The sequence below is a fragment of the Vulpes lagopus genome, chromosome 3, assembly GCF_018345385.1.
Source record: "Vulpes lagopus strain Blue_001 chromosome 3, ASM1834538v1, whole genome shotgun sequence".
NCBI classification, from domain to species: Eukaryota; Metazoa; Chordata; class Mammalia; order Carnivora; family Canidae; genus Vulpes; species Vulpes lagopus.
This window is the reverse complement of record NC_054826.1, coordinates 48,986,048-49,006,788: the sequence shown is the minus strand read 5'-3', so window position 1 is coordinate 49,006,788 and position 20,741 is coordinate 48,986,048. Positions and strand designations below refer to the sequence as shown.

At 41.8% G+C, this 20,741-nt stretch overlaps 2 protein-coding genes across 2 annotated transcripts in view; both read right to left on the bottom strand.

Moving 5' to 3' along the window:
• The window catches only part of CREBRF (CREB3 regulatory factor), a 59,783-nt gene extending 59,032 nt beyond the window's left edge, over positions 1 to 751 (bottom strand). Inside the window, exon 1 of the mRNA XM_041748160.1 lies at positions 379 to 751. The gene's annotated coding sequence lies outside the window, so the exon portion shown is untranslated. The remainder of the gene's footprint in view (positions 1 to 378) is intronic.
• An 8,553-nt stretch (positions 752 to 9,304) lies between these two features.
• ATP6V0E1 (ATPase H+ transporting V0 subunit e1) overlaps positions 9,305 to 20,741 on the bottom strand; it is a 32,905-nt gene continuing 21,468 nt past the window's right edge. The window contains exons 3-4 of the mRNA XM_041750032.1: positions 17,262 to 17,391; positions 9,305 to 9,787 (exon numbers count right to left, since the gene is read on the bottom strand). Coding sequence (XP_041605966.1) covers positions 17,298 to 17,391 — 94 coding nt within the window. The 3' untranslated portion in view covers positions 9,305 to 9,787; positions 17,262 to 17,297. The remainder of the gene's footprint in view (positions 9,788 to 17,261; positions 17,392 to 20,741) is intronic.

The window sequence follows — 20,741 nt, the reverse complement described above, 5'->3', positions numbered from 1 at the left end:
CCACCTCCAAAGTGCTTAATCTTGCTTCTGCAGAATCAAAAGACTGAGTCAAAAAATTATTTTACACAAACATTACACAACGGGGAAACGAAGCAAGAGTTAGGACTCCACTGAACTCTTAAAATGAATTATTTATTTTTTGATTAGAGAACATATACACAGCACCAAATTTAGAAGGTACAAAAAGACATTCAGTGAATATTAAATCTCCCCCCACCCCGGTCTCTGGCCACTCATTTTCCCTCTTAGAAGCAACCACAAGTACCCATGCTCTGTGCACCCTCCAGTGATATTTTCTGTATATGCTGACCCACTTTAAACCTTGACGTATTGGAAACACTGTTCTTGGACCCAAAGTTTAGTTTGAGCTGTACTTACTGTGAGATCCAGGTGAGGGGTGGGGACCTCTCTGGGTTCTACTTTCTTCACCTTGAGGAATGTGGACTAGAACTGGATGTTTTCTACCAACCTTCTAATTTGTAACATTGAATTCTCCTGAAAATAATTAAAAGAGTTGCCACAGGTCCTGATTTTTCCTTAACGACCTCGAGTTTACAGTTCTTCATTAGAGCACAGACTGAGAGCCCTACCTGCTGATTACGGACACATCCAAATGAGTGGTAGCCCTTTGGAGCTAAGTGTTTTCTTTCCATGCCCCTCTGGACCTTGTGATACTTTAACATTTCACAGCTTCAGAAGTGAGATTCATTAACTCAAAGCTGGAAGATATCCAGGAAAAGCTGTGTCCCTCTCACACTTTTAAAAAGTGATTTTCTTCCTGAGGAGACTGGAGCATTGCTGAAGGTGAATAGAAAAGATACTAATTGATGGTTGGCAATTGGCACCCATCCCTCGTTCACCTCTCCTGAAAAATAACTCTTTTGGGGGAAGAGTTCAGTTATTCCCCTTCCCTTAACCTCTCAATAAGATACAGTATTCTTTATGTGACAGCTCTGAACTTTGGTTTTTTACTTCTTCCAGAAAGCACCAAGTTCAGTTCCAAGGCTCTTCTCTAGTCTCTCCATTACTTATTTACCCTGATTCCTCACTCCCACATGCAGAACTAGGCCTGCCATGGGATAGGAACTTAATAACTGCTTGTGGTCTAAATCCTACTCATCTTCCATGACTCAAGATCCCACGCGTTTTATGAAGCCTATTTCTACCATGTCTATTACTGCCCTCATTACTATCGTTTCCTCTACCACCCAACTGAGTACTTAAAGTGCTTATTGGTTTGTACTATTCATATCATGTATGTTATTGAGTCCTCAAATCAAGTGGCGTTAACACTAAGACATCCTTGAATTATGGAGAACGCAAGGCATGTCATTAGCATAATCAAGCCTATGTTTAATGATGGGCAGGGGAAGAGAAGAGAGAGAAATAAACTGACATTTGTTGAGTTTCTAATGTGTACATGAAGATAGAGTCATCGCCCTGGAGGAACTCAGAACCTGGAGGAGGGTGACATGGAAAGCTTATAATACAACAGAGTTTATAAAAGGGGAGGCCCTGTTGCAGGGATTAACAACACCATACCTGCGTGTTTCAGTGCCACTTTCTTTCTAATGTATTTGGGCAAGATACTAAGCTTACTGTTCTGGGTTTCTGTCATAACCTGCCTCACAGGTTGATTTTGAACATCAGATGCAGAGCCTGATGCCTAATGGTGCTCAGCAGTGTTGGTTTTCCCTTCCCCCACCTACTAAGGAGGAATGTGACTAGAAGCTTCTTAGAAGAGAAGCAGCAGCAAAGGGAAAGTGAAATAGCAAGAGAAAGCAGCCAGCAACTCAAGACTGTTTTGAGATTCCATTATCTTCCAAGACAGCATTCCTCTCAAAATTGTTTTGTCTGTTTTGCTAAGACTGAAAACTTCTAGGACAGTTAGTAATTCCTGTGGGGTTTTGTTTTTTGGTTTGGTTTTGTTTTTTGTCAGCACTGAGCTGAACACACAGTGTTAGTATCAGCAACTCTCACTGATAGCAAGCCAGGAAGCCAGGGAGTGAGAACAATCTAGCATTTGTTGTAGGAAATACTCCCAGAGGCCAGGTACAATAAGACATTCTTATTGTAGGCCGATAAAAACAGAAAGTGGAGGAACAGATCGATAAGCAGCAGGAACCAAGACCTGTAACTATGATAACAGTCTGTTGAACTACAGATGGAGGCGCGCTCTGAAAAAGTGCAAATCCAGTGTAAAACTATGAAACTGGATTTCCACATCCAGGAAGTGAACAGTCCAGAGGGGCTGCTAAAAGAAAGAAGGGACACCTGGGTGGCTCAGTGGTTGAGTGTCTGTCTTTGGCTCAGGTTGTGATCCCTGAGTCCTGGGATCAAGTCCTGCATTGAGCTCCCTGAAGGGATCCTGCTTCTCCCTCTGCCCATCTCTATTTTCACACACCAGTTGCAGTGAGACAGACATGAAGCACGTTAACAAACCCAGATGCCAACTGCAGATACTATTCTGTTAGGAAGGGCAGTCCCAGAAGGAAGCTGAACTCTTGGGCCTGCCTTTCCATACAGACCCCCAAGGCACCTTGTTGACCTGCGCGGCACACCTATGATACAGGCTAAAGCCAGGATTATGGCTGCAGGAGTCCCAGTGAGCTGGCCACAGCTCTTCACGGGTGCCTCTACAACCAGTCAGCTCGACATGAGAGGGCTTCCTCCAAGCATCTCTTCCCAGCTTGGCAAAGGGGGGAAGTTGCCTTTGGGAAAACTGGCAGTAGGGGTGGGAACTGAGGTGAAATTAGGACTAAGTAAGGGCAGTTCTTCTCTCCTTCTAACAAAGGAGTTAAGAACAGTTTTAGGGTCCTGTAAACACAGGATAGAAGAGGACCAGGTTGGTGGTCTTTTCTCCTCCCTGGGGGCTCAAGGACACAAAGAAACTGGGACTATTAGAAAGGAGAGAGATGTGCAAGACTGCTCTTTGCCCTGTCCTGCCCCAATTATAGTCTGGTGAAGGGTAAAGTCCTTAGGGCTGGCACACAGCAAGCACCAGGTTAAGGATCAGCCATTGTTGATACTATTTTTTTTAGGTAAACTCTGTCAGGTGTAGGGCTCAAACCCACGACTCCGAGATCAAGAGTCACATGCTCCACTGACTGTGCCAGATAGACGCCCCTATTGTTGGTATCAACAATGGTTCTGAACTTTTCTAGGGGTCTGATGAAAGCCATATACTTGCTTCCCAGGAAAACACACACAAGTATACATGCACCTAATTTCCCAGATGATTTCAGGGGATATCCTCTGGGTGAAATTGGCTAGGTCACATAATCTCAGCATCTCCAACTATAATATAGGACTATGTCCCACTTATTCATGCAATAATGTATGTTAAGAAGCTGCAGGTAAGGGTGGTGCTAACTGCTATTCAAGCCGTGCACTTACCACGGATCTCTAGATTCCTCTTCTCTGCCCACCACTGAAAAGTGGGTGCTCCAAAGGTCTCCAGCCTAGACTAGGTCTCTTCTCACTCTACACATTCTTCCTGGCCCCTTATCCACACCCACAGGCTCAGTAATCTCCACGCTGGTTGCCCATACCCCCACTCTGCAGCCATGTCTTCCTGCCCAACTTCCAGACCCACATAACAATGGCCCACTGGGTATTTGCACATGCAGACCTCTGGCACCTGCAAATTCATATTGTCCACAACTGAACTCACTGCCCTCATCTCAGTGAAAGGCTCCAATGTCCACCTGGCAGGGAACCTGGCTGCAATCCTTGACTCCTTCCTGTCCCCCTTAACAACCTCCCTCCCCCAACATCCAATCAATCATCTGTATGTGCTAGCCCCCAATACACTACTTCTCTAACTCCGTTTCTTTCCTATTACCATAATCCAAGATGCTTCTCCTTCTGGGACTCTTGCAATGGCTTCATCAATTGTTGACCTAGCTCTTAATCATTCTCTGGGTTTACCTTTAAAGATCATTTCCTCCAAGAAGCCTTCCTCCATTAGTGTTTCTAGTGCCCTTACCCAGCAACCAGTACATGCAATGCCACATCACCCTGCTTCGTGCACTCCACTCACCGGGAGCACCTGGGACCCAGTTGTCTCCCTGCTAAACCCTGAACTCCAGGAGTTCAGGACTAGGTCTCTCTTCTGCTTCCCACTGTCTCAAGCAGCTGGCATCATGACAAAGAACAGGAACTGAAAATACCTGTTGAATGTTGTTGAAAAGCTTTTGTGGCTTGCAAAGTCAGTCATACTTAGCCTCTCAACTCATGCTTCCTCAAATACATCGCCTACTTTTACAAAACATCTGCTCTGCTTGTTCTGTTTTGGAGTGGCAACCCACAGCATAGTACCACACTTTGGACAGTGTAAAGAAACTATGGAAACCATGTCAAAATCCTGACATCCACTTAAGTAGAATCCTGACCGGATTCACGTGGGTAGCAGTGCTAGTTGTTGAGCATCCTTAGCCACCAGGATACTCCTGTTTTGGAGTTGGCCTGCAGGGGGCGGGGTGGGTGGGTGGGTGGGTGAGAGTTGGGGAAACCGGCCAATGCATTTCACAAGGAGGAGGTTTTAACTGAAGCAGTGACACAGCCTGAATGAAAGACTGGCTTGGAGCAGTTGGGAGGGAAAGAACAGTGAGGCTTATTCTAACCCATGTGGGACCCCAGAACATTAATACCCCAGGCTTCCACTTTTCTCTGTGGGCAGAAACAAAATCAATGCTCCCTTTTCATTCCACCATGCCGTCACTGTGAGCACCTATACAAAAGGAGGCCAGAGTTTCATAAGCTGAATGCTCTGTACTCTGTCCTGCACAATGGAAACAGTTAATCAGAATTGCTGTGTGAACTTGCTGATTTTCATTGATTCAGAATAGCTTTAGTGTTTTAATAGATCTAGCTGACTTCATTTCCCCTGACCCTGAATTACTCTTTAAAAAAAAGTGTGTGTGTGTTATATAATGTTTGAAGGAAATACTGGCACTATTCTGACAATAGTCCCCTCCAAAACACCTTTTTCCCCGATTATGATGGAATACATGCTCTCTGCGGAAAGTATACAACGTTGCAAAAGAAATAATCATTATCAACGTTTTGGTCTATTTCTCATCAGACTTTTTGCTATGTACATAAGTTTAAAATCCTTTTTTTCTTAACATTCTTTTTTTGTTATTAAAATAATTTTTATCGTTTCTTTTTTGGGGGCTCAAGTATTACCTTTTTGTTGGAGAAAATACTAAAAAAGAAAGAAAATTTGAGTCATTTGCAGTTCCCATCCAGAGGCAGTATGAGTACTTTTATCTATCTTTTCAACTTCATTTCCAGGCATATGTCACAGAAATAAAGAAATTATTAAATGTACCATGATATTCCGTCAGTCGGATGCAGTATGACTTATTTAAGCATCTCCTTATATTGTGCATTATGGTTGTTTTCCATTAATTGTGCTATGATAAATATTCTTTACGATTGTATTCTATACTGTGCTTTTTCTGTGAAAATGCAGATTTTTTACAATTAATTCCATCCATTCAACTCTTGAGAAAAAGTTGAAATAAAGGGGCAGGGGAAAAGTAATTCATACCTTCTAAGGTCCCATCTTCATTTTATATATATTTGATCTTCACACAGAAGAGAGCATTTGCATAGAAGGATGGGGTGGTAACACCATTCTAACATGCCTAGATATGTATTTTAAGATGCAACTTAAATATAGTTCGTAAAAGAGCAACGGACTTCAAATTTTTGGAAGACGAAATCCAGGGCCAAATCTTCCATGAGTCTAATCAATGATTTAAATTCATTTCTCGGGGTACTTGGGTGGCTCAGTGGGTTGAGCATCCGACTTGGTTTCATCCCAGATCATGTTCTCAAGGTCCTAAAACTGAGCCCTCATGGCGTTTCACACGCACTCAGTGGGGAGTTTGCTTGAGATTCTCTCTCTGCCTCCCCTGTTTGTGAACACACACAGCACACATTTCTAAAATAAAGAAAATAAATCTTTTTTAAAAAGTCATTTTTCAATTCTAACACTTACCATTGTTAAAAAATTGGCCAGCAGAAATGAGCAAAAAGACGCTACTTCTGAAGCAATGCCAAAGTAAGATATGATAAAATATTGTCGGCTCAGTGATAAGAAAACAAACAAAAACGTTGTTCATGGAAAACAATGACCCTCAGGCTACATCTTAAATCATGCCAGCAATACTGCCATTCTGGTAGAAGAGTTTGTAGGACTCACACAGAACATGGAAGGGCAGGAAAGATGTGGTCCAAACACTTATGCTAGGATTTTTTCTAAGAGATCCATCTCCCTGCTCAGAGCTCAGGCCTGGAGCCTGGTGTGTGTCTTTGATTTTTCTGTAACCCAAGTACAAGGGACTTATCAAAAGGGAAAACCTATGTAGAAAAAAATCAGTTGACTGCCCCTCTGGGGCCTGTCTTTAAAAGTCAAGGGATCATAGCAGTTTTGTCATTTCTTTGGAAAATATTCTTCATGTACTATTAAAAGTTACAAATCAGGGATCCCTGGGTGGCTCAGCGGTTTAGTGCCTGCCTTTGGCCCAGGGCGTGATCCTGGAGACCTGGGATCGAGTCCCACATCGGGCTCCCTGCATGGAGCCTGCTTCTCCCTCTGCCTGTGTCTCTGCCTCTCTCTCTCTCTCATGAATAAATAAATAAAATATCAAAAAAAAAAAAAGTTACAAATCATCTTTGCTACCACCATCTCACCTGGTAACAAGCTTGTATAGCAGAAAAGGCAGGAAGTAGTATCCCCATTCTGTAGATGAAAAAACTGAGGCCCAGAAATTAAAGATTTGCTCAAAGTTAATACTGCTTGCAAATGATGGAGTAAGACTGCAAACCTGGGGCCTCTCCTAGTGTAATGATCATGCCAGGAGTCCACACCACATTCATCTGGACAGGCTTTGGAGAAGGACCTTTCCAATATCCTTTTAAAGGGCTGTACAGGGCTCCTTCCAAGCTTGGGTCCTGGCACTCACCGGAGCAAGAGAACTATCAAACAAAATGTGATTTGCAGCCATCCATCCATCTCAGATGATGGGCCATGTTGTAACAAAACAGGTCAATTACTAGGAATGAGGTGAGGAGAAAGCACGTATCTGAGTTTATAAACTGGTTGTATTTAGTTTTCTCAAAAATGTCATAAATGAGGAAATAGGTTCAAGGATTAAGTGACTTCCTGGACAAAGGGAACTTAGCAAGTCTCCCTCACAAAAAATGAGTTGATTTCCTCATTCCCTTATTTCAACAATAGTCATAAAGTTAGGTGGTGACAGTCATGGTACCTGGCCTTTAGGGGGTTGTGATCAATCTTTCTGGGAAGTCTTTGATCTCCAACTTGGCTAGGAAATGAGCTCCTTTCTTCTTCATAGGCTTTACTCTGAGGCCATTAGGGCCTCATTAGCAGTAAGTCCCACTAGGTTTGGAGAGAACCCTTTAGGTTCAGGCCTAAGCTGCAATTAGGGCCTTATACTCCCCTAGAAGGCTTACTGAGCAGGACGTTCCCTTCTGAGGGGGACGACCAAAACCTCCCTGGTACAAAATCAGCCCCTTCCGTGATTGCATCCTTGTGTTTCTATTATTAATGCAGCCAATACACTAATCTTCCTGTGTCCCACCACGTGGCAAGTTCAAATGCAAAAAGCGATATAATCCAGTGGACTTCCCAAAATGTCTAATTGAGAGCAAATGGGAAATACAAAAATGGATGAGTAGGAAGTGACAGTAAGGCAGAACTCAGGGACTTGGATCAACCAGGGTCAGGACCTCTGCTTTCAACTATGCCATCAAATTGGAACTGTGCCAAACCATGATCATGAACGCTGTCCTCCATCATTGCTGTAAGTATGCACAGCTAAGGGCTGTGATGCTGAAACTATGTAGGCTCCCTATCAGCTAATGCCATATGCTGAACTCCAGACAGGTGAAAGCAACACTCAAAGGAAATGTCACTACTTAGGGACATCACAAGGCTCAGCTTCAAAGCTCTGGGTGCTTTCCAAGAAAGCAGTGCAGAGTGGCAGTTGGGAAGGTTTTCGGCTGACCCCCAGTGATAATGGGATGCAGGACCTGACTTGAGGAAGCTGGGTAGACAGCTGCAATAGTCACACTTCCCCCACGGTTAGGGCTCAGACACTGTAGCATCCTCTTATGTACCCACAGGAGTCACCAGTATTGCATTCTGTGAGGACAAATATTAAGGTCAAGTGAATTGCTCTGCTGGGGGAATTCTTCCTTTCTACCTGAAACCCAAAACTGGCTCCAACTCTGGGAAAGGCAGGGTAGCAAGTGAGAAGGGCTCGGGGGGGGAATTATGAAATGTGGATCCTACTCCCTGGTCTGTCTCTGACCAGCTGAATTAAACTAGACAAGCAATGTCCCTGTCTGGGCTCAGATGCCTTATCTATAAAGCTATGGGGGTAGCTAGTGTTTGCCACTATGGTCCCTCCAGCGTCAGATCTTCAGTGTTTTAAGGATTCCATGAAATTAGCTATTAAAAAAAAAAAAAAAAAAAAAAAAAAAGCCGTTTGCTAGAAATGTAAAGTATGGAGTTGCCCCTCAAAAAAATCTGAAGTTCAAAATAAAAGAAAAAAATGGAAAGGAAGAAATGAAAGCAGGACAGTCATTTCAACTTGAAACTCTTTTGTTGTAAGAACAGCAAAGCAACGATTTCAGTTTGGGAGGAATACAGAAGCACAAACTGCAAAACAGGAAATCCATTCTTGGCTTGGCTGGCTGTCAAAAGCCATCCGCTGGTGAAAATTTAGATCCATTTAAAATTTTAATTTCTTAAAACTAATAAAGTCCCCAAATTAGTGAATTATTCAGAGGCCTGCTACCAAAACAGAATTACTGTCCCATCCTAAGCTTTTCAATCCATCCTAATTTCTCCAGTCCTATTTCTGAGGGTGTGCTGGTACAAGGAATTGCCAATTGTACCTTGTGCCTGTGGTGAGTACAGAACCTCTAGTGGCTCACCATCATAACCACTTTTTTATGGGCAATGGCCAAACACAGCCTTGTATTACAGTTCTATGTAGATCGACCTTACCTCTCCAGATTGTGTTATCAGCTTTGGAATTTGCAGGGACCTCAATTACTTTTGATTCCTCCAGGCCTTGGCTACAGTAAGCACTCCAATGATTACTAATGATTAAGAAAAGTACTCACCAGTCTCTTTGGGTATGTCAAACTACATGACCAGGTTTGTATTTCCAACCTCAGTTTGAACTACAAAATCATTTTTTTAAAATGCATTATCTAGAGACAGAAAAACTTACAAAAATGAATAAACACAGAAACCAGATTTCCACAGAAAGCTGAAAAATAATTTATTCCGGTAGATGGCAGAAATAAGAAAGTCATCCTGAAAATATACTTTGGTGTAATTCTGTTGGGACAGATATTCCCTCTGAACATGCTCTCCTACTGACTGCCTTGTCTTGTGACAGTTTTTAAACACTTTGCTGATTCCCATGTTGTGACCAGGCAGGAGTCATCTTCAAATTCACAGGTTCCAAGGAGAGAGCAATGTATTTCTCAGAAGAATAGCACCCTCTATCTCAGAAGAGTGCATAAACATTTTATGGAGTCAGCACAGTTTAGGTTAAGTAGGCACATAATTCATCAAAATGTAAAAAAAGGCAACAGGAAAAAATACTGCATTGTAGAATAAGATATTCAAATATGGTGTGAATGTTTAAGGCAGCTGATGGCCAAAATAGGCAAGTCAAAGAAGGCGGTCTGGGTTTGGAGTTGATTTTGCATCTAGAGGAATTCTCTTCATGACCTGCAAAACAAAGCCGTTTGGGTAACTGATCCTTACGCTATCCTTAAGAAAGGGCAAAAGGTTCATAACATCAAGAAAAGTCAATCAGGCTAATAATTTAAAATATACAGGTGCTCAATAAATACTTGAAAGAAAAGTGGGCTCAAGTGGGCAGGCTTTACAGGGCTGCGACAAGAGGTCTGATTACCAAGGACATTGCTGAAATGAGGGTCACAAGGAACAGTTTTTGTGTCATGGAACGCAGGAAGTTGACTCAAGCTGATCCTATTGGAACCTAATGCGTTCACACTTTAAGAATCTGTTTTTGCCCCTCCCCTCTTCCAGCTAACAAACACTGAAGACTGGAATTTTCACACATCAAACTAAGAGCAGTGGTCACATAAACTCCTTTATATAAAAGCCTGTTTTAAAGGACTTTATAAACAAAGCCACATATGCAGCTTTCAAAATTAAAAACCAATAAAGAGAATATAAAAATTAAATAGTGGCTTTCCAAGGCAATTTCCACACAAAGCCTGAGTTGGCAGAAAAGAAAAGCTGGTTATGGGGAGACTGCTTCTCCCTATGTCTCCCTCTGTCTCTCATGAATGAATAAATATAATCATAGATAGATAGGAAGGAGGGAAGGAGGGAAGGAGGGGGGGAGGGAGGGAGGGAAGGAGGGAAGGAAGGAAGGAAGGAAGGAAGGAAGGAAGGCAGGCAGGCAGGCAGGCAGGCAGGCAGGCAGGCAAGCTGGTTAAAACACACATTTTGCCAAAATGTTGAAGGTTAGGTGCAGGTGAGCAAGGGGCTAATTAAACCAGGAAAAGACAAGGTTACAGGCAGGCATGTCTGACAAGACTGAAGGTCATATAGCATGTAGGAGATCGAATGGGCCCTTAAGGTTTTCCAAATCAGTGAGCACAACCAGGAGAATCCACAGAGCAATGTGCTAAAATGATAGGCTTCCCAAGGCCTTGGGGTTCATGACACCCAGAAGTAAATACAAGGCTGCTGGTCTTTCTGGGGACAGCTGGGACAGTCCAATCATCCTCAGTATGGAAAGGACTAGACTGCTGGACCCACTAAGGCAGGACGCTGCAAACAAAATATATTCAATTCAAGATATAATCAGAGGACTGTTTTTACAATGTACTAGGAAAATAACCACATCGGGCCGGGGAGGGGCAGTTACCAGAGCTACTGGTTTCTTGTGGCCTCACGGCCTCATAAAACCTTTAATCTAATGATCATTTCCTCTTCTCCTCCTTATGCCAGCAGAACAGTCCCATCTATACAGACCCAAGTTCCAGGCAGATGATAAATTTAACTTGAGAATACTAAAGCAATTAATATAGATGTTTTTTGTGTTAATTTTTTACAAAGCATACAGGCTAGACCTCCTTGTTGTTTAGACCTTTTTGGACATGTGAATAACAAAAGGGAAAAATAAGTCTTCACCTTTGGAAAACCACACAGAAATGAAATAATTTTCACGTAAGCTCAATGATACTAGTTTGAGATAAACGTGAGTGAGAATTATGTTAAATGGCATGGACTTGTGGTTTGATTCGGGAGTGAAATGAAGCAGCACATATTCTAATCATCTCTCTGACATGAAATAGCCATTAGGGGTGGGTGGAGAGGAACTCAACCAAAGGGTCCATGTTCTCATTTTTTGTAAAATAAGGAAATCACTAAGGCTACTTTCATATAAAACTGAGAATAGGGATCCCTGGGTGGCGCGGCGGTTTGGCACCTGCCTTTGGCCCAGGGCGCGATCCTGGAGACCCGGGATCGAATCCCACATCGGGCTCCCGGTGCAGGGAGCCTGCTTCTCCCTCTGCCTGTGTCTCTGCCTCTCTCTCTCTCTCTCTGTGACTATCATAAATAAATAAAAATTAAAAAAAAAACTGAGAATGAAGATAACATAAAAATATTAAGGGCAGAACCAGCAAATCTGTTCAGGGGAGGGTAAGTGAATATATTTTTTAGGGATCCCTGGGTGGCGCAGCGGCTCGGCGCCTGCCTTTGGCCCAGGGCGCGATCCTGGAGACCCGGGATCAAATCCCACGTCGGGCTCCCAGTGCATGGAGCCTGCTTCTCCCTCTGCCTGTGTCTCTGCCTCTCTCTCTCTCTCTGTGACTATCATAAATAAATAATAATAATAAAAAAATATATATATATTTTTTAAATCAAAGAATACATTTCATTTTTATCTATGTTTTTTCATTTTACGTAAATTCACAAAACAATTCCTCCTTTACGATTATGTGTAAGATACATGTTTATTGTAGATTAACTACAAGAGATATTTAAGCAACCAGAAGGTATGTGTAATTAATAAGACAATGCAGAATATGAATGGCAAAAACTGGAGAGCTAACTACATCAAGGGACAGATGAAATCATTTTGATACCAAGTAGCCAGAAAGAAAGTACAAGGATTTGCAAGCCAGACACTCAAAGAGAAAATATCCAAGAGAGTTGAAAGAATGGGAGAATGGAGGCAAGAGAATAGAGAGAACTCTGCAGAATAGTGTGTTTGCTAACATGCCTCCTAAATTAATGAACGTCATAGGGCAATGAGAGACAGGAAGGGCTAAGCAAAGTCCATTTTGTCCAGAACATGGAAATGGAAGAGCTAGAACCAATAGGTCGTGGAGGAAAGCAGTGAAAGAATGGCCGCAGAAGTGATCCGAAGGCAACTGGGAAGGCCTTGACTGCCAACTTAGGGAGCTGGACATCACCTGCAGGTTAGTCATTATTATCTTTGGTGGCTCATGGGACTCTGGTGGCCACAAGTTACACGGCATTCCAAGGGGCATGTACCCACTGAACTCAAGGCCTTCAAGTTTAAAAAAAAAAAAAACACAGGGCAGCTCCAGTGGTGCAGCGGTTTATCACCGCTTGCAGCCCGGGATGTGATCCTGGAGACCTGGGATGGAGTCCCACGTTGGGCTCCCTGCATGGAGCCTACTTCTCCCTCTGCCTGTGTCTCTGCCCCACCCCCTCTCATGAATAAATAAATAAAATTTAACAAAACAAAACAAAACACAAAACCCTATGGAGAACTACTAAAAGCTTCTGGGACAAGCAGCACTCTCAGGAAGTCCTGCATCAGGGAGACAAACAGGGTGGTGTTTTGTAGATATAGTGACTGTCAAGCAGGGGGACCTGATGAAGAACCACTGTAAAAACTCAGAGCCGCAATGATCTGGGTCAGAAATTAGGGTGCCCAAAGGAGGAAGGGGGAGGAAGGGCACACATAAGAGCCATTAGCAGGATAAACTGGATCTGAGGAAGAGGAGAAAGGTGATGGAATAGGTTCTGACTCTAAGTGACAGCGAAATCTCTAACATCGGGAATTGAAACGGAGACTCGACAGTTTCAAGTGGCAGCAGCATATCCGGTCAGAGAGCAGAGTAAAAGATACACTTATAAACCACAAAACACCTTGCATTGTTTAACTTTTCACAAATATGACTTAATTTCAACCTCTCAACAATCACAAACCTCTTCAGAGCCCATGGCCTTCCTTGAAATCCCCACTCAGTACCATGTACCTCATGAGCACTCAAATATTTTTGGAATGCGTAGAAAAACAGCTCCCCTGAGGCAGAGGCCTAATTACACTTTATTCCTTTCCTGTCCAGACTCTGTAATAAAAAACAATGTCTGCCCTTTAGGACTGCAGTAAGACATGTAAATTTGTCTAAAATATTACAGGGGTGTGGTAAACCAACTAACTTATAGGATGCCAGGGCTGAAGCCAAATCTACTCCAAGGAGATTCCACACTAGCATCACACCCCCAAGGCTGGAGGAAAATGGGCCATGACCAAAGCAGCAATCTTGATGAGACAGTTCCGGGAGCATCTGAGGAATCCAGGAGAGGCAGAAAAGGCTGGCAGGGAGCAGACGTGGAGTGAGCTCTGTTCTTAGAAGTACCAGCAAGATTTCCAGCCAATAAACATAATGTACTGTAACCCAGTCTATCATCAACATATGAAAGCATTGTGGCAATTAAAGTGATTAAAGTAGCAAAAGATCAGCTAGGTGTTTAACTGTGCCGTTGAAATCAAGTCAATCCCACCTATATAAAATTATTTTAAAGCTTTCATGACTACTCCTGATTTTCCTCTGCTGAATACCATGTCTGGCTTACACCTCCTACTTTCCAAATCTGGCCTCTAATCATGTATAAAATCAAACGCCTTTCCTTACCAGATGAAGACAGGCCTAAATCTAGTTTCTATACTCCTTTATCATCGCATGGTTGTGTAAAACCACAAAGGTCAAAAGGGAATTTAGCTCCGTCTTTTGGTTTATCACAAAGAAAAGTAAAGTCTTGTCACAGGGGTTCTGTTTGCTCCCATTTTAGGCAGAGATTAGATCTCTTCATGTGATAACTGAAGTCCTATAGTTATGGTACTACCATAATTACTACCTCAAACACAGGATAAATGTGACAAGACATTTATAATTAGGGTCTTTTGGTTATGCCCTCCTGCTTCTTGGCATTTGTTTGTAAAGGAACCACTTTACTGTAAGGGTTTCAAGCAGCCCTGGTTTGTGCCGTGGACCAGAGGGCCAACATAAGGAATCTGTCAATTAGGTTTTTGTGTGTGTGTGTGTGTGTGTGTTTGTCAATTAGGTTAACATGAGATTGAAAATGGGCAAATGAAAGCTTCAGATCCACACACTCCTTATTCTTTGGACCCAAAGGGCCCAATTCTCTTTTATTACAGGAGGAGGAGATGAGGCTCAGAGAAGTTAAGTGAAAGGCAATGCTGGAAGGAGATCCAACTGAGCCCTGAAGGTCTCTGCTTGAAACCCCAGTCAACATCCTGACCTAATACCCACTGTAGTTATATGGAAGGGTAACAGAAGAACTTGATGAAAAAAAAAAAGGTAAAAAAAAAAAGTCTTACAAATCACATAATACACACATATATTTTTTACCCCACTTTGGGCAAAGACAGAATTCTAAGGAAAAAAAAAATCTGACTACTTACCTATCAGACTGGCAAAAAATCAAGGCTGTGAGGAAACAGGCACTCTCATATATTGTTGGTGGAAATGTAAAAATAGTATATATAATCCCTATGGGGGAATATAGTAACAGCTAGAAAAAGCATATATATCTTTAAACCAAATCCAATTTTCATGGAATCTAACCCAAAGGTCACCAGCAAAAATATAAAATGTCTCACATATAGGATGATATTGTGCCTTTATCAATAATAGCAAAAGACTAGAAACAATCCAAAAGTGCATCAATGGCTATAAAAAGAATGGAGAAAGAAGCAGTCTCTAGGATATATTGTTCAGTGAAAAAAAAAATCAAGGTATGGAATAGTATAAATAATATGATGTCTCTTCTGTAATAGCTGTAGGTGGGGAATATATATAAGTATGTATATATACATACTTATATAGATTTGTATGTATTTGCTTATCTTGGCAAAATAAACACAGGAAGAATAGACTTCTCTGAATGTATCTTGTTTATCATTTTGACTTTGGAAATATGTTTTACATATTCAAAATACAGTGGTAAATAAAAATCACTATGACTTGAACACATAATAAAATAATCTAATTATATATCAAACTGATAATGATGAGAGAAAATAATTATTTCAAGTGATCTCAGAAAATGATTTTTTTCTTTTGTTCTAAGGACAAATAAAGCAGCAAAGAAATCCTAAACTACATGCAATAAACTGAGTAGTTATACTGGTGTTATTTTGAAACTCTATGTATTGCAGGATAATGAAAATAAGTAATTAAATTATTGTCTATAGGAGTCAAGATTTTCAGCATATGTGAATGATATTCAGGTATAAAATGAAAGAAGTAAAAACCATGTAATGTTAAATTTGAGTTAAAAGTACTAACATGGGGACACTGGGCTCAGTGTTTGAGTGTCTGCCTTTGGCTCAGGGCATGATCCCGGATCTGGGGATCGAGTCCCGCACTGGGCTCCTTACCGGGAGCCTGCTTCTCCCTCTGCCTGTGTCTCTGCCTCTCTCTCTGAGTCTCTCATTAATGAATAAATAAAATCTTAAAAAAAAAAAACGTACTAACATGGACTCATGATTTTTCTTCTTAGAAGAACATACTTCCTGGCTCTGTCCACTGTAAAGGCTTAGAAACAACAACACCCCAGCAGAAATGGATGCTCCCAGCAATCAGATCTTGGTTTTTTTAAATCCATTTCCCACTGAAAGGAACCATGGCCAGTTGGCCTTGAGGACTGACTGGTGAACCAGGGATCCTCTCAGTGGGAAATTTCAAAAGCAATCTGAGGAACAGCAGATTCCAAGTCTGGGACAGAAAAAACACACAGAGAGGTCTGGGACATCTTGATGTCGCCAGTAAGTGAGGAAACTACCAGAGAATAATATCAAAAGGACATAGAAGCCAGTCTAGACAGGCTCCCATAAACCAAAGAAAGAACATCTGATCATAAAAAGGGTAATAACATGTAATTGATTAAAATTCAAGAGAGAAGAAAAGAAAACTTCTCTGGATACCCTGGAAGTAACTCGGGCACTAATATCTTGCCCTGAAGATTAAAAGAAAAAAAATTAAATATGTATAGTGCTTTTCCTATGTGATCTATATTTCAAGGTTACTAAATAACTCTAGAGGGTAAGTTCATCTTTATAAAAACATTTCATCTCATCAAATGTAGACGTAACGATGGAACTGGAAAATCACCGTTTTGCACTTTCTACTGAAATGTTTACTTCAGGCTAAGATCATAATGGATAAAATCCCCAGATAAAAGGCTGGCAGAGAACTCTGCAACTGGAGGGACCAGGCTGCTGTTATCTGAACCCACTGATCATCATGGTATCATGAAAGACAGAAGAGTCAGACACTGTGTGTCTCTTGATATGAGTCCACAGTATCACTTAAGAGATACCCTTGCCAAAAAGGGAGAACCAGAATCTAGGCAAGCTTTGAGTGCAGACTTTCATTTTTCAAAATAACGGAGAAAGAGAAACGAAGTCAGGTTTTCTGACTCTCAGCCAGTGAATAAATCTTTCCACTATAACACTCCTTACCTCTCTGATCCCTTGAACCAAACAAAACCTAAAATTTTAACTCCAGTGTTCAAAGAGCACCCGACTCTCTCTCTCTAAAGCATTCAGAAATGCCCTTAATTTAAAATCTGTCGGCAACTTTAAGAATCCTGCAATATCCAGTATAAACAGTGGCGCTCCTGTATCTGAAAGACCGCATGCAAACTTTATTTAAATGACTGGGTAACAGCAGAACTTAAAGGAATCTTATGAATAAATCCTTTGGTAAAGTGAGTGGCCTAAGTTCCAAATTTATTTCTGCTCTTCAGATGTTTACTTTCAGCAGCCTGCCCTTGCCAAGTGTTAAAATGGCTGCAGTTTTCTAAGGAAAGGTCAAGGCAACCTCTAGCTGCCAGACTGACAGACACCACCAATGTGAAAGGTTGAGGGTATAATCACCTCAATGACTGAGCGCTGGAGAGCAGGTCTTCCTCCTCAAGGCCAATGATACTTGAGGTACCAGATGGTTTCATTTTTCAACTGTGGTCCAAAGAGAGGGTTGAGTTGGGCCAGAATTGCAATCAGCCAACTAAGAGAATGAATGGGGGAGGAAAAGCAACAATACAAAGTGTGAACTCATGTTGGAACAGGACCATTTTCAATCAGGGTGAAAATGGGTGCTTTAGTAACATTTAAATCCTTCCATACCCTTAAGTTCATAAAACACACGGTGTTAATGGGAGTGTATCTCATAACCCATGTTTCACAAAGCACACCCTGCTTTCGTTTCAATTCGTAGTGACAAAGCAGTGACAAAGCAGTGACACTTCATCAGTTGTCTTCACTCTCATTATCTTAATTCCAAAGTATCCAAGATTTCCTGCGTTCATGTGAATCTTTATCTCAGAATATCTTTACCTAATCTCAATTTAGCATCATCACAACTTTCAAGCTCAGGAAGAATGGGTGTTTACTTTATCTTCTCCAAATGCTAAGGCCCACAACTGACAGGACACACCCATTTTTTTTGACACACCCATTTTTTTTTTTTAATTTTTATTTATTTATGACAGTCACAGAGAGAGAGAGAGGCAGAGACATAGGCAGAGGGAGAAGCAGGCTCCATGCACCGGGAGCCTGATGTGGGATTCGATCCCGGGTCTCCAGGATCGCGCCCTGGGCCAAAGGCAGGCGCCAAACCGCTGCGCCACCCAGGGATCCCGACACACCCATTTTTAATGGCAGAGCCAAGGTTAAATTTCAGCCCATCATCTTCCAATTAGGCTGTAACAGGTGAGTTCCCCTTCTCTAATCACCATCACTGCTAAAATATGTAACATATCTTTTGGCCCCAGTGGAGCTGAACCAAACAGGTATTTAATTCCCCCAGCTTACTTGAGAATCTAAGCAACAGTGCATTCCTCTGTACTATCCCCATGCTAATTGTGGAGGCAGTACAGTGGTGTTACATACTACCTCAAGGTTAAAAGTTAAAAAGCACACGGTCGAAATTGTCTTTTAAAATTTTCTTCTACAGCTTGCAAAGTTCTGAATAAATGGCTTTGTGTCTGACACAGCGATACATATATCTAGCAAAGTCTAAGAATCACTAAGCTTAAGACCAAAGCAAAGAACAAAAAAGAAGATAATACACAAATGTCTAGGAATTCAAACTATTCCATGTTTTACTTATTAAACAAATATTTAATGAGCACCTACTAGGTTCCAGCCCCAAGGATACAGAAGAGAAAATGAAATGTCACTACCTTCACAAAGCTTACATAACATAATGTCAGGCAAGAAATAAAGTAGGATGAAGGAATAGAGAATGATGGAGGTAGCCAGGGACGGCCTCTCTAAGGAAGTAACATTTGAGAGAGACCAGAATGAAGCAGAATATACACTGCTTTTCACTTTCCTATAATACATACAAAGTGATTAGAGAATCTCTCTCTCTCATTTTGCAGGGATAGGATATGGTAGACAAGCCCAGCCTCCACTGACTAATCTGGGAGAATGGATTTTAGTAACATAATCTGATGCAGCTAGCCTCTCTGCATGGAATAGAGGTTACTGCTTTCCAAGGAAAAGGAGAGAGATTGCTACAGGAGACTCCTCCTAAAATTTTAGCACTTTAAATTCCCCTGTGAGAGGGGAACTAGACCAACCCAACCAGCCTGCTATTTGGGTCTACCTCTTTCCTTTCAGTTGCTGTCATTTTTAAAACTCTTCCAAAGGATCAAAAAGCCAATTCTGGGCAGCCCCGGTGGCGCAGCGGTTTAGCGCTGCCTGCAGCCCAGGGTGTGATCCTGGAGACCCTGGATCGAATCTCGCATCAGGCTCTCTGCATGGAGCCTGCTTCTCCCTCTGCCTGTGTCTCTGCCTCTCATTCTCTCTCTGTGTCTCTATGAATAAATAAAATCTTAAAAAAAAAAAAAAAAAGCCAATTCTGATCACCAACGACAAGACCAGACTGCTGGAGAATCTGCCAGCACTGCACCCGAAGCTCACACCTACCTACCAAAACAAATGTACCCGCCCTGCCACCCCACCCCACTGAAGGTGGTTTTGTGACAGGAAACATGATACCTGAGGAAATCAGGCCAAAACAGATACCCCAGGCTGACTCACTTTATAAACAAAAGCTAATTCACATGAGATGCTCTGATCTGTCCTTAGAATGAGAGAGTATTAAACAACAAACAAAATACCAAGACTTGTAGTTGAGGTCACATCTATCTATCGCTGCAAAACAAAGAAAGGATAGCACAGGCAGCCACACTGAAAAGCTCTGTGACTGCAGTGAACATTAATGGTGCAGAGCTAAGAGTCATGGAAAATTCCACTCAGACCCAGGACTTCCCCAAACCCAGCAGGCAATAGAGGCTGACTGTAAAAACAGTCGTTCATCCTTTCGTAAAAGACTGAAATCACTGGCCAATGCTTAGAAGGATAGATAAAAAAAATATGCTAGTACTGAAACTGGTCTGGCTCTTTTTTCATTAAAAATGTATGGCGCATAAAATAAAAGCACAATCTCCCAGCACTTTGTATGACGTTGTATCAGTGCTTCTCAATCCTGGCTGCACGTTATCATCATCTAGGGAGCTTTAAAAAACACGGATGCTCTACTTCATATACAATCGTTCTTTTAATTCTCCCACAACACAGTTAAGGAGACCAAGGCAGAGAGGCTAAATGGTTTGCCTGGGGTCCCAATACTAATGAGGTGGTAGTATTTCCTGAACCAGAAATCAGGTTAGACTAACGTCCCCCTTACAAAAGTTATCTTCTGAAATATTTGTTTAATGGACAACATTTCAGAAGGCATCCATCTAACTAAATCTAATCTCTCTGGGAGTTAAGGAAATAAAGAATCCATCTGGTGACTGTTGATGAAGTCCATCACAAGCCTTTGTTACCTGAGGTAAAGAAAAAATATCCTAAGTCAAGAACGAAGTCCACTTTGCTTGTTCAGATCAGGATTCAGAAACTCCCTAAAATTTAATTTTATATACTACTCTTAATGTTTCAAATCAAGTAAAACATCTCACTTAAAGCAAACCAAAAAACCAAACGAAACCAACAGACTACAGTTCGAGAAATTCCTTGGGAAAAAGCCCACCATCAGTTCACTTGAGATTTCATCGAGGAATTTCCCCCTCTAACCAGATGAGCTCTGTGCCTGCCCTTCTGACTACCGCCTGACTTAAAATTTCGCTTTAAAGCTGATAAACACAGTGGAAAACTGAAAGAGAAAAAAAATCCACTCAGAATTGATGGAAGTGGGTGGAGGAAGAGATCATATTCCAATGAATCTATTACTTCATGTGTCCAAGAAAAGAGAACTAAGGGTACCCTTTACACTTGCCCAAACTGTTCCACATGTCTCCATAACCTGAAGGCCAGCCTGATAACCATCTGAAATTATTCAAACTA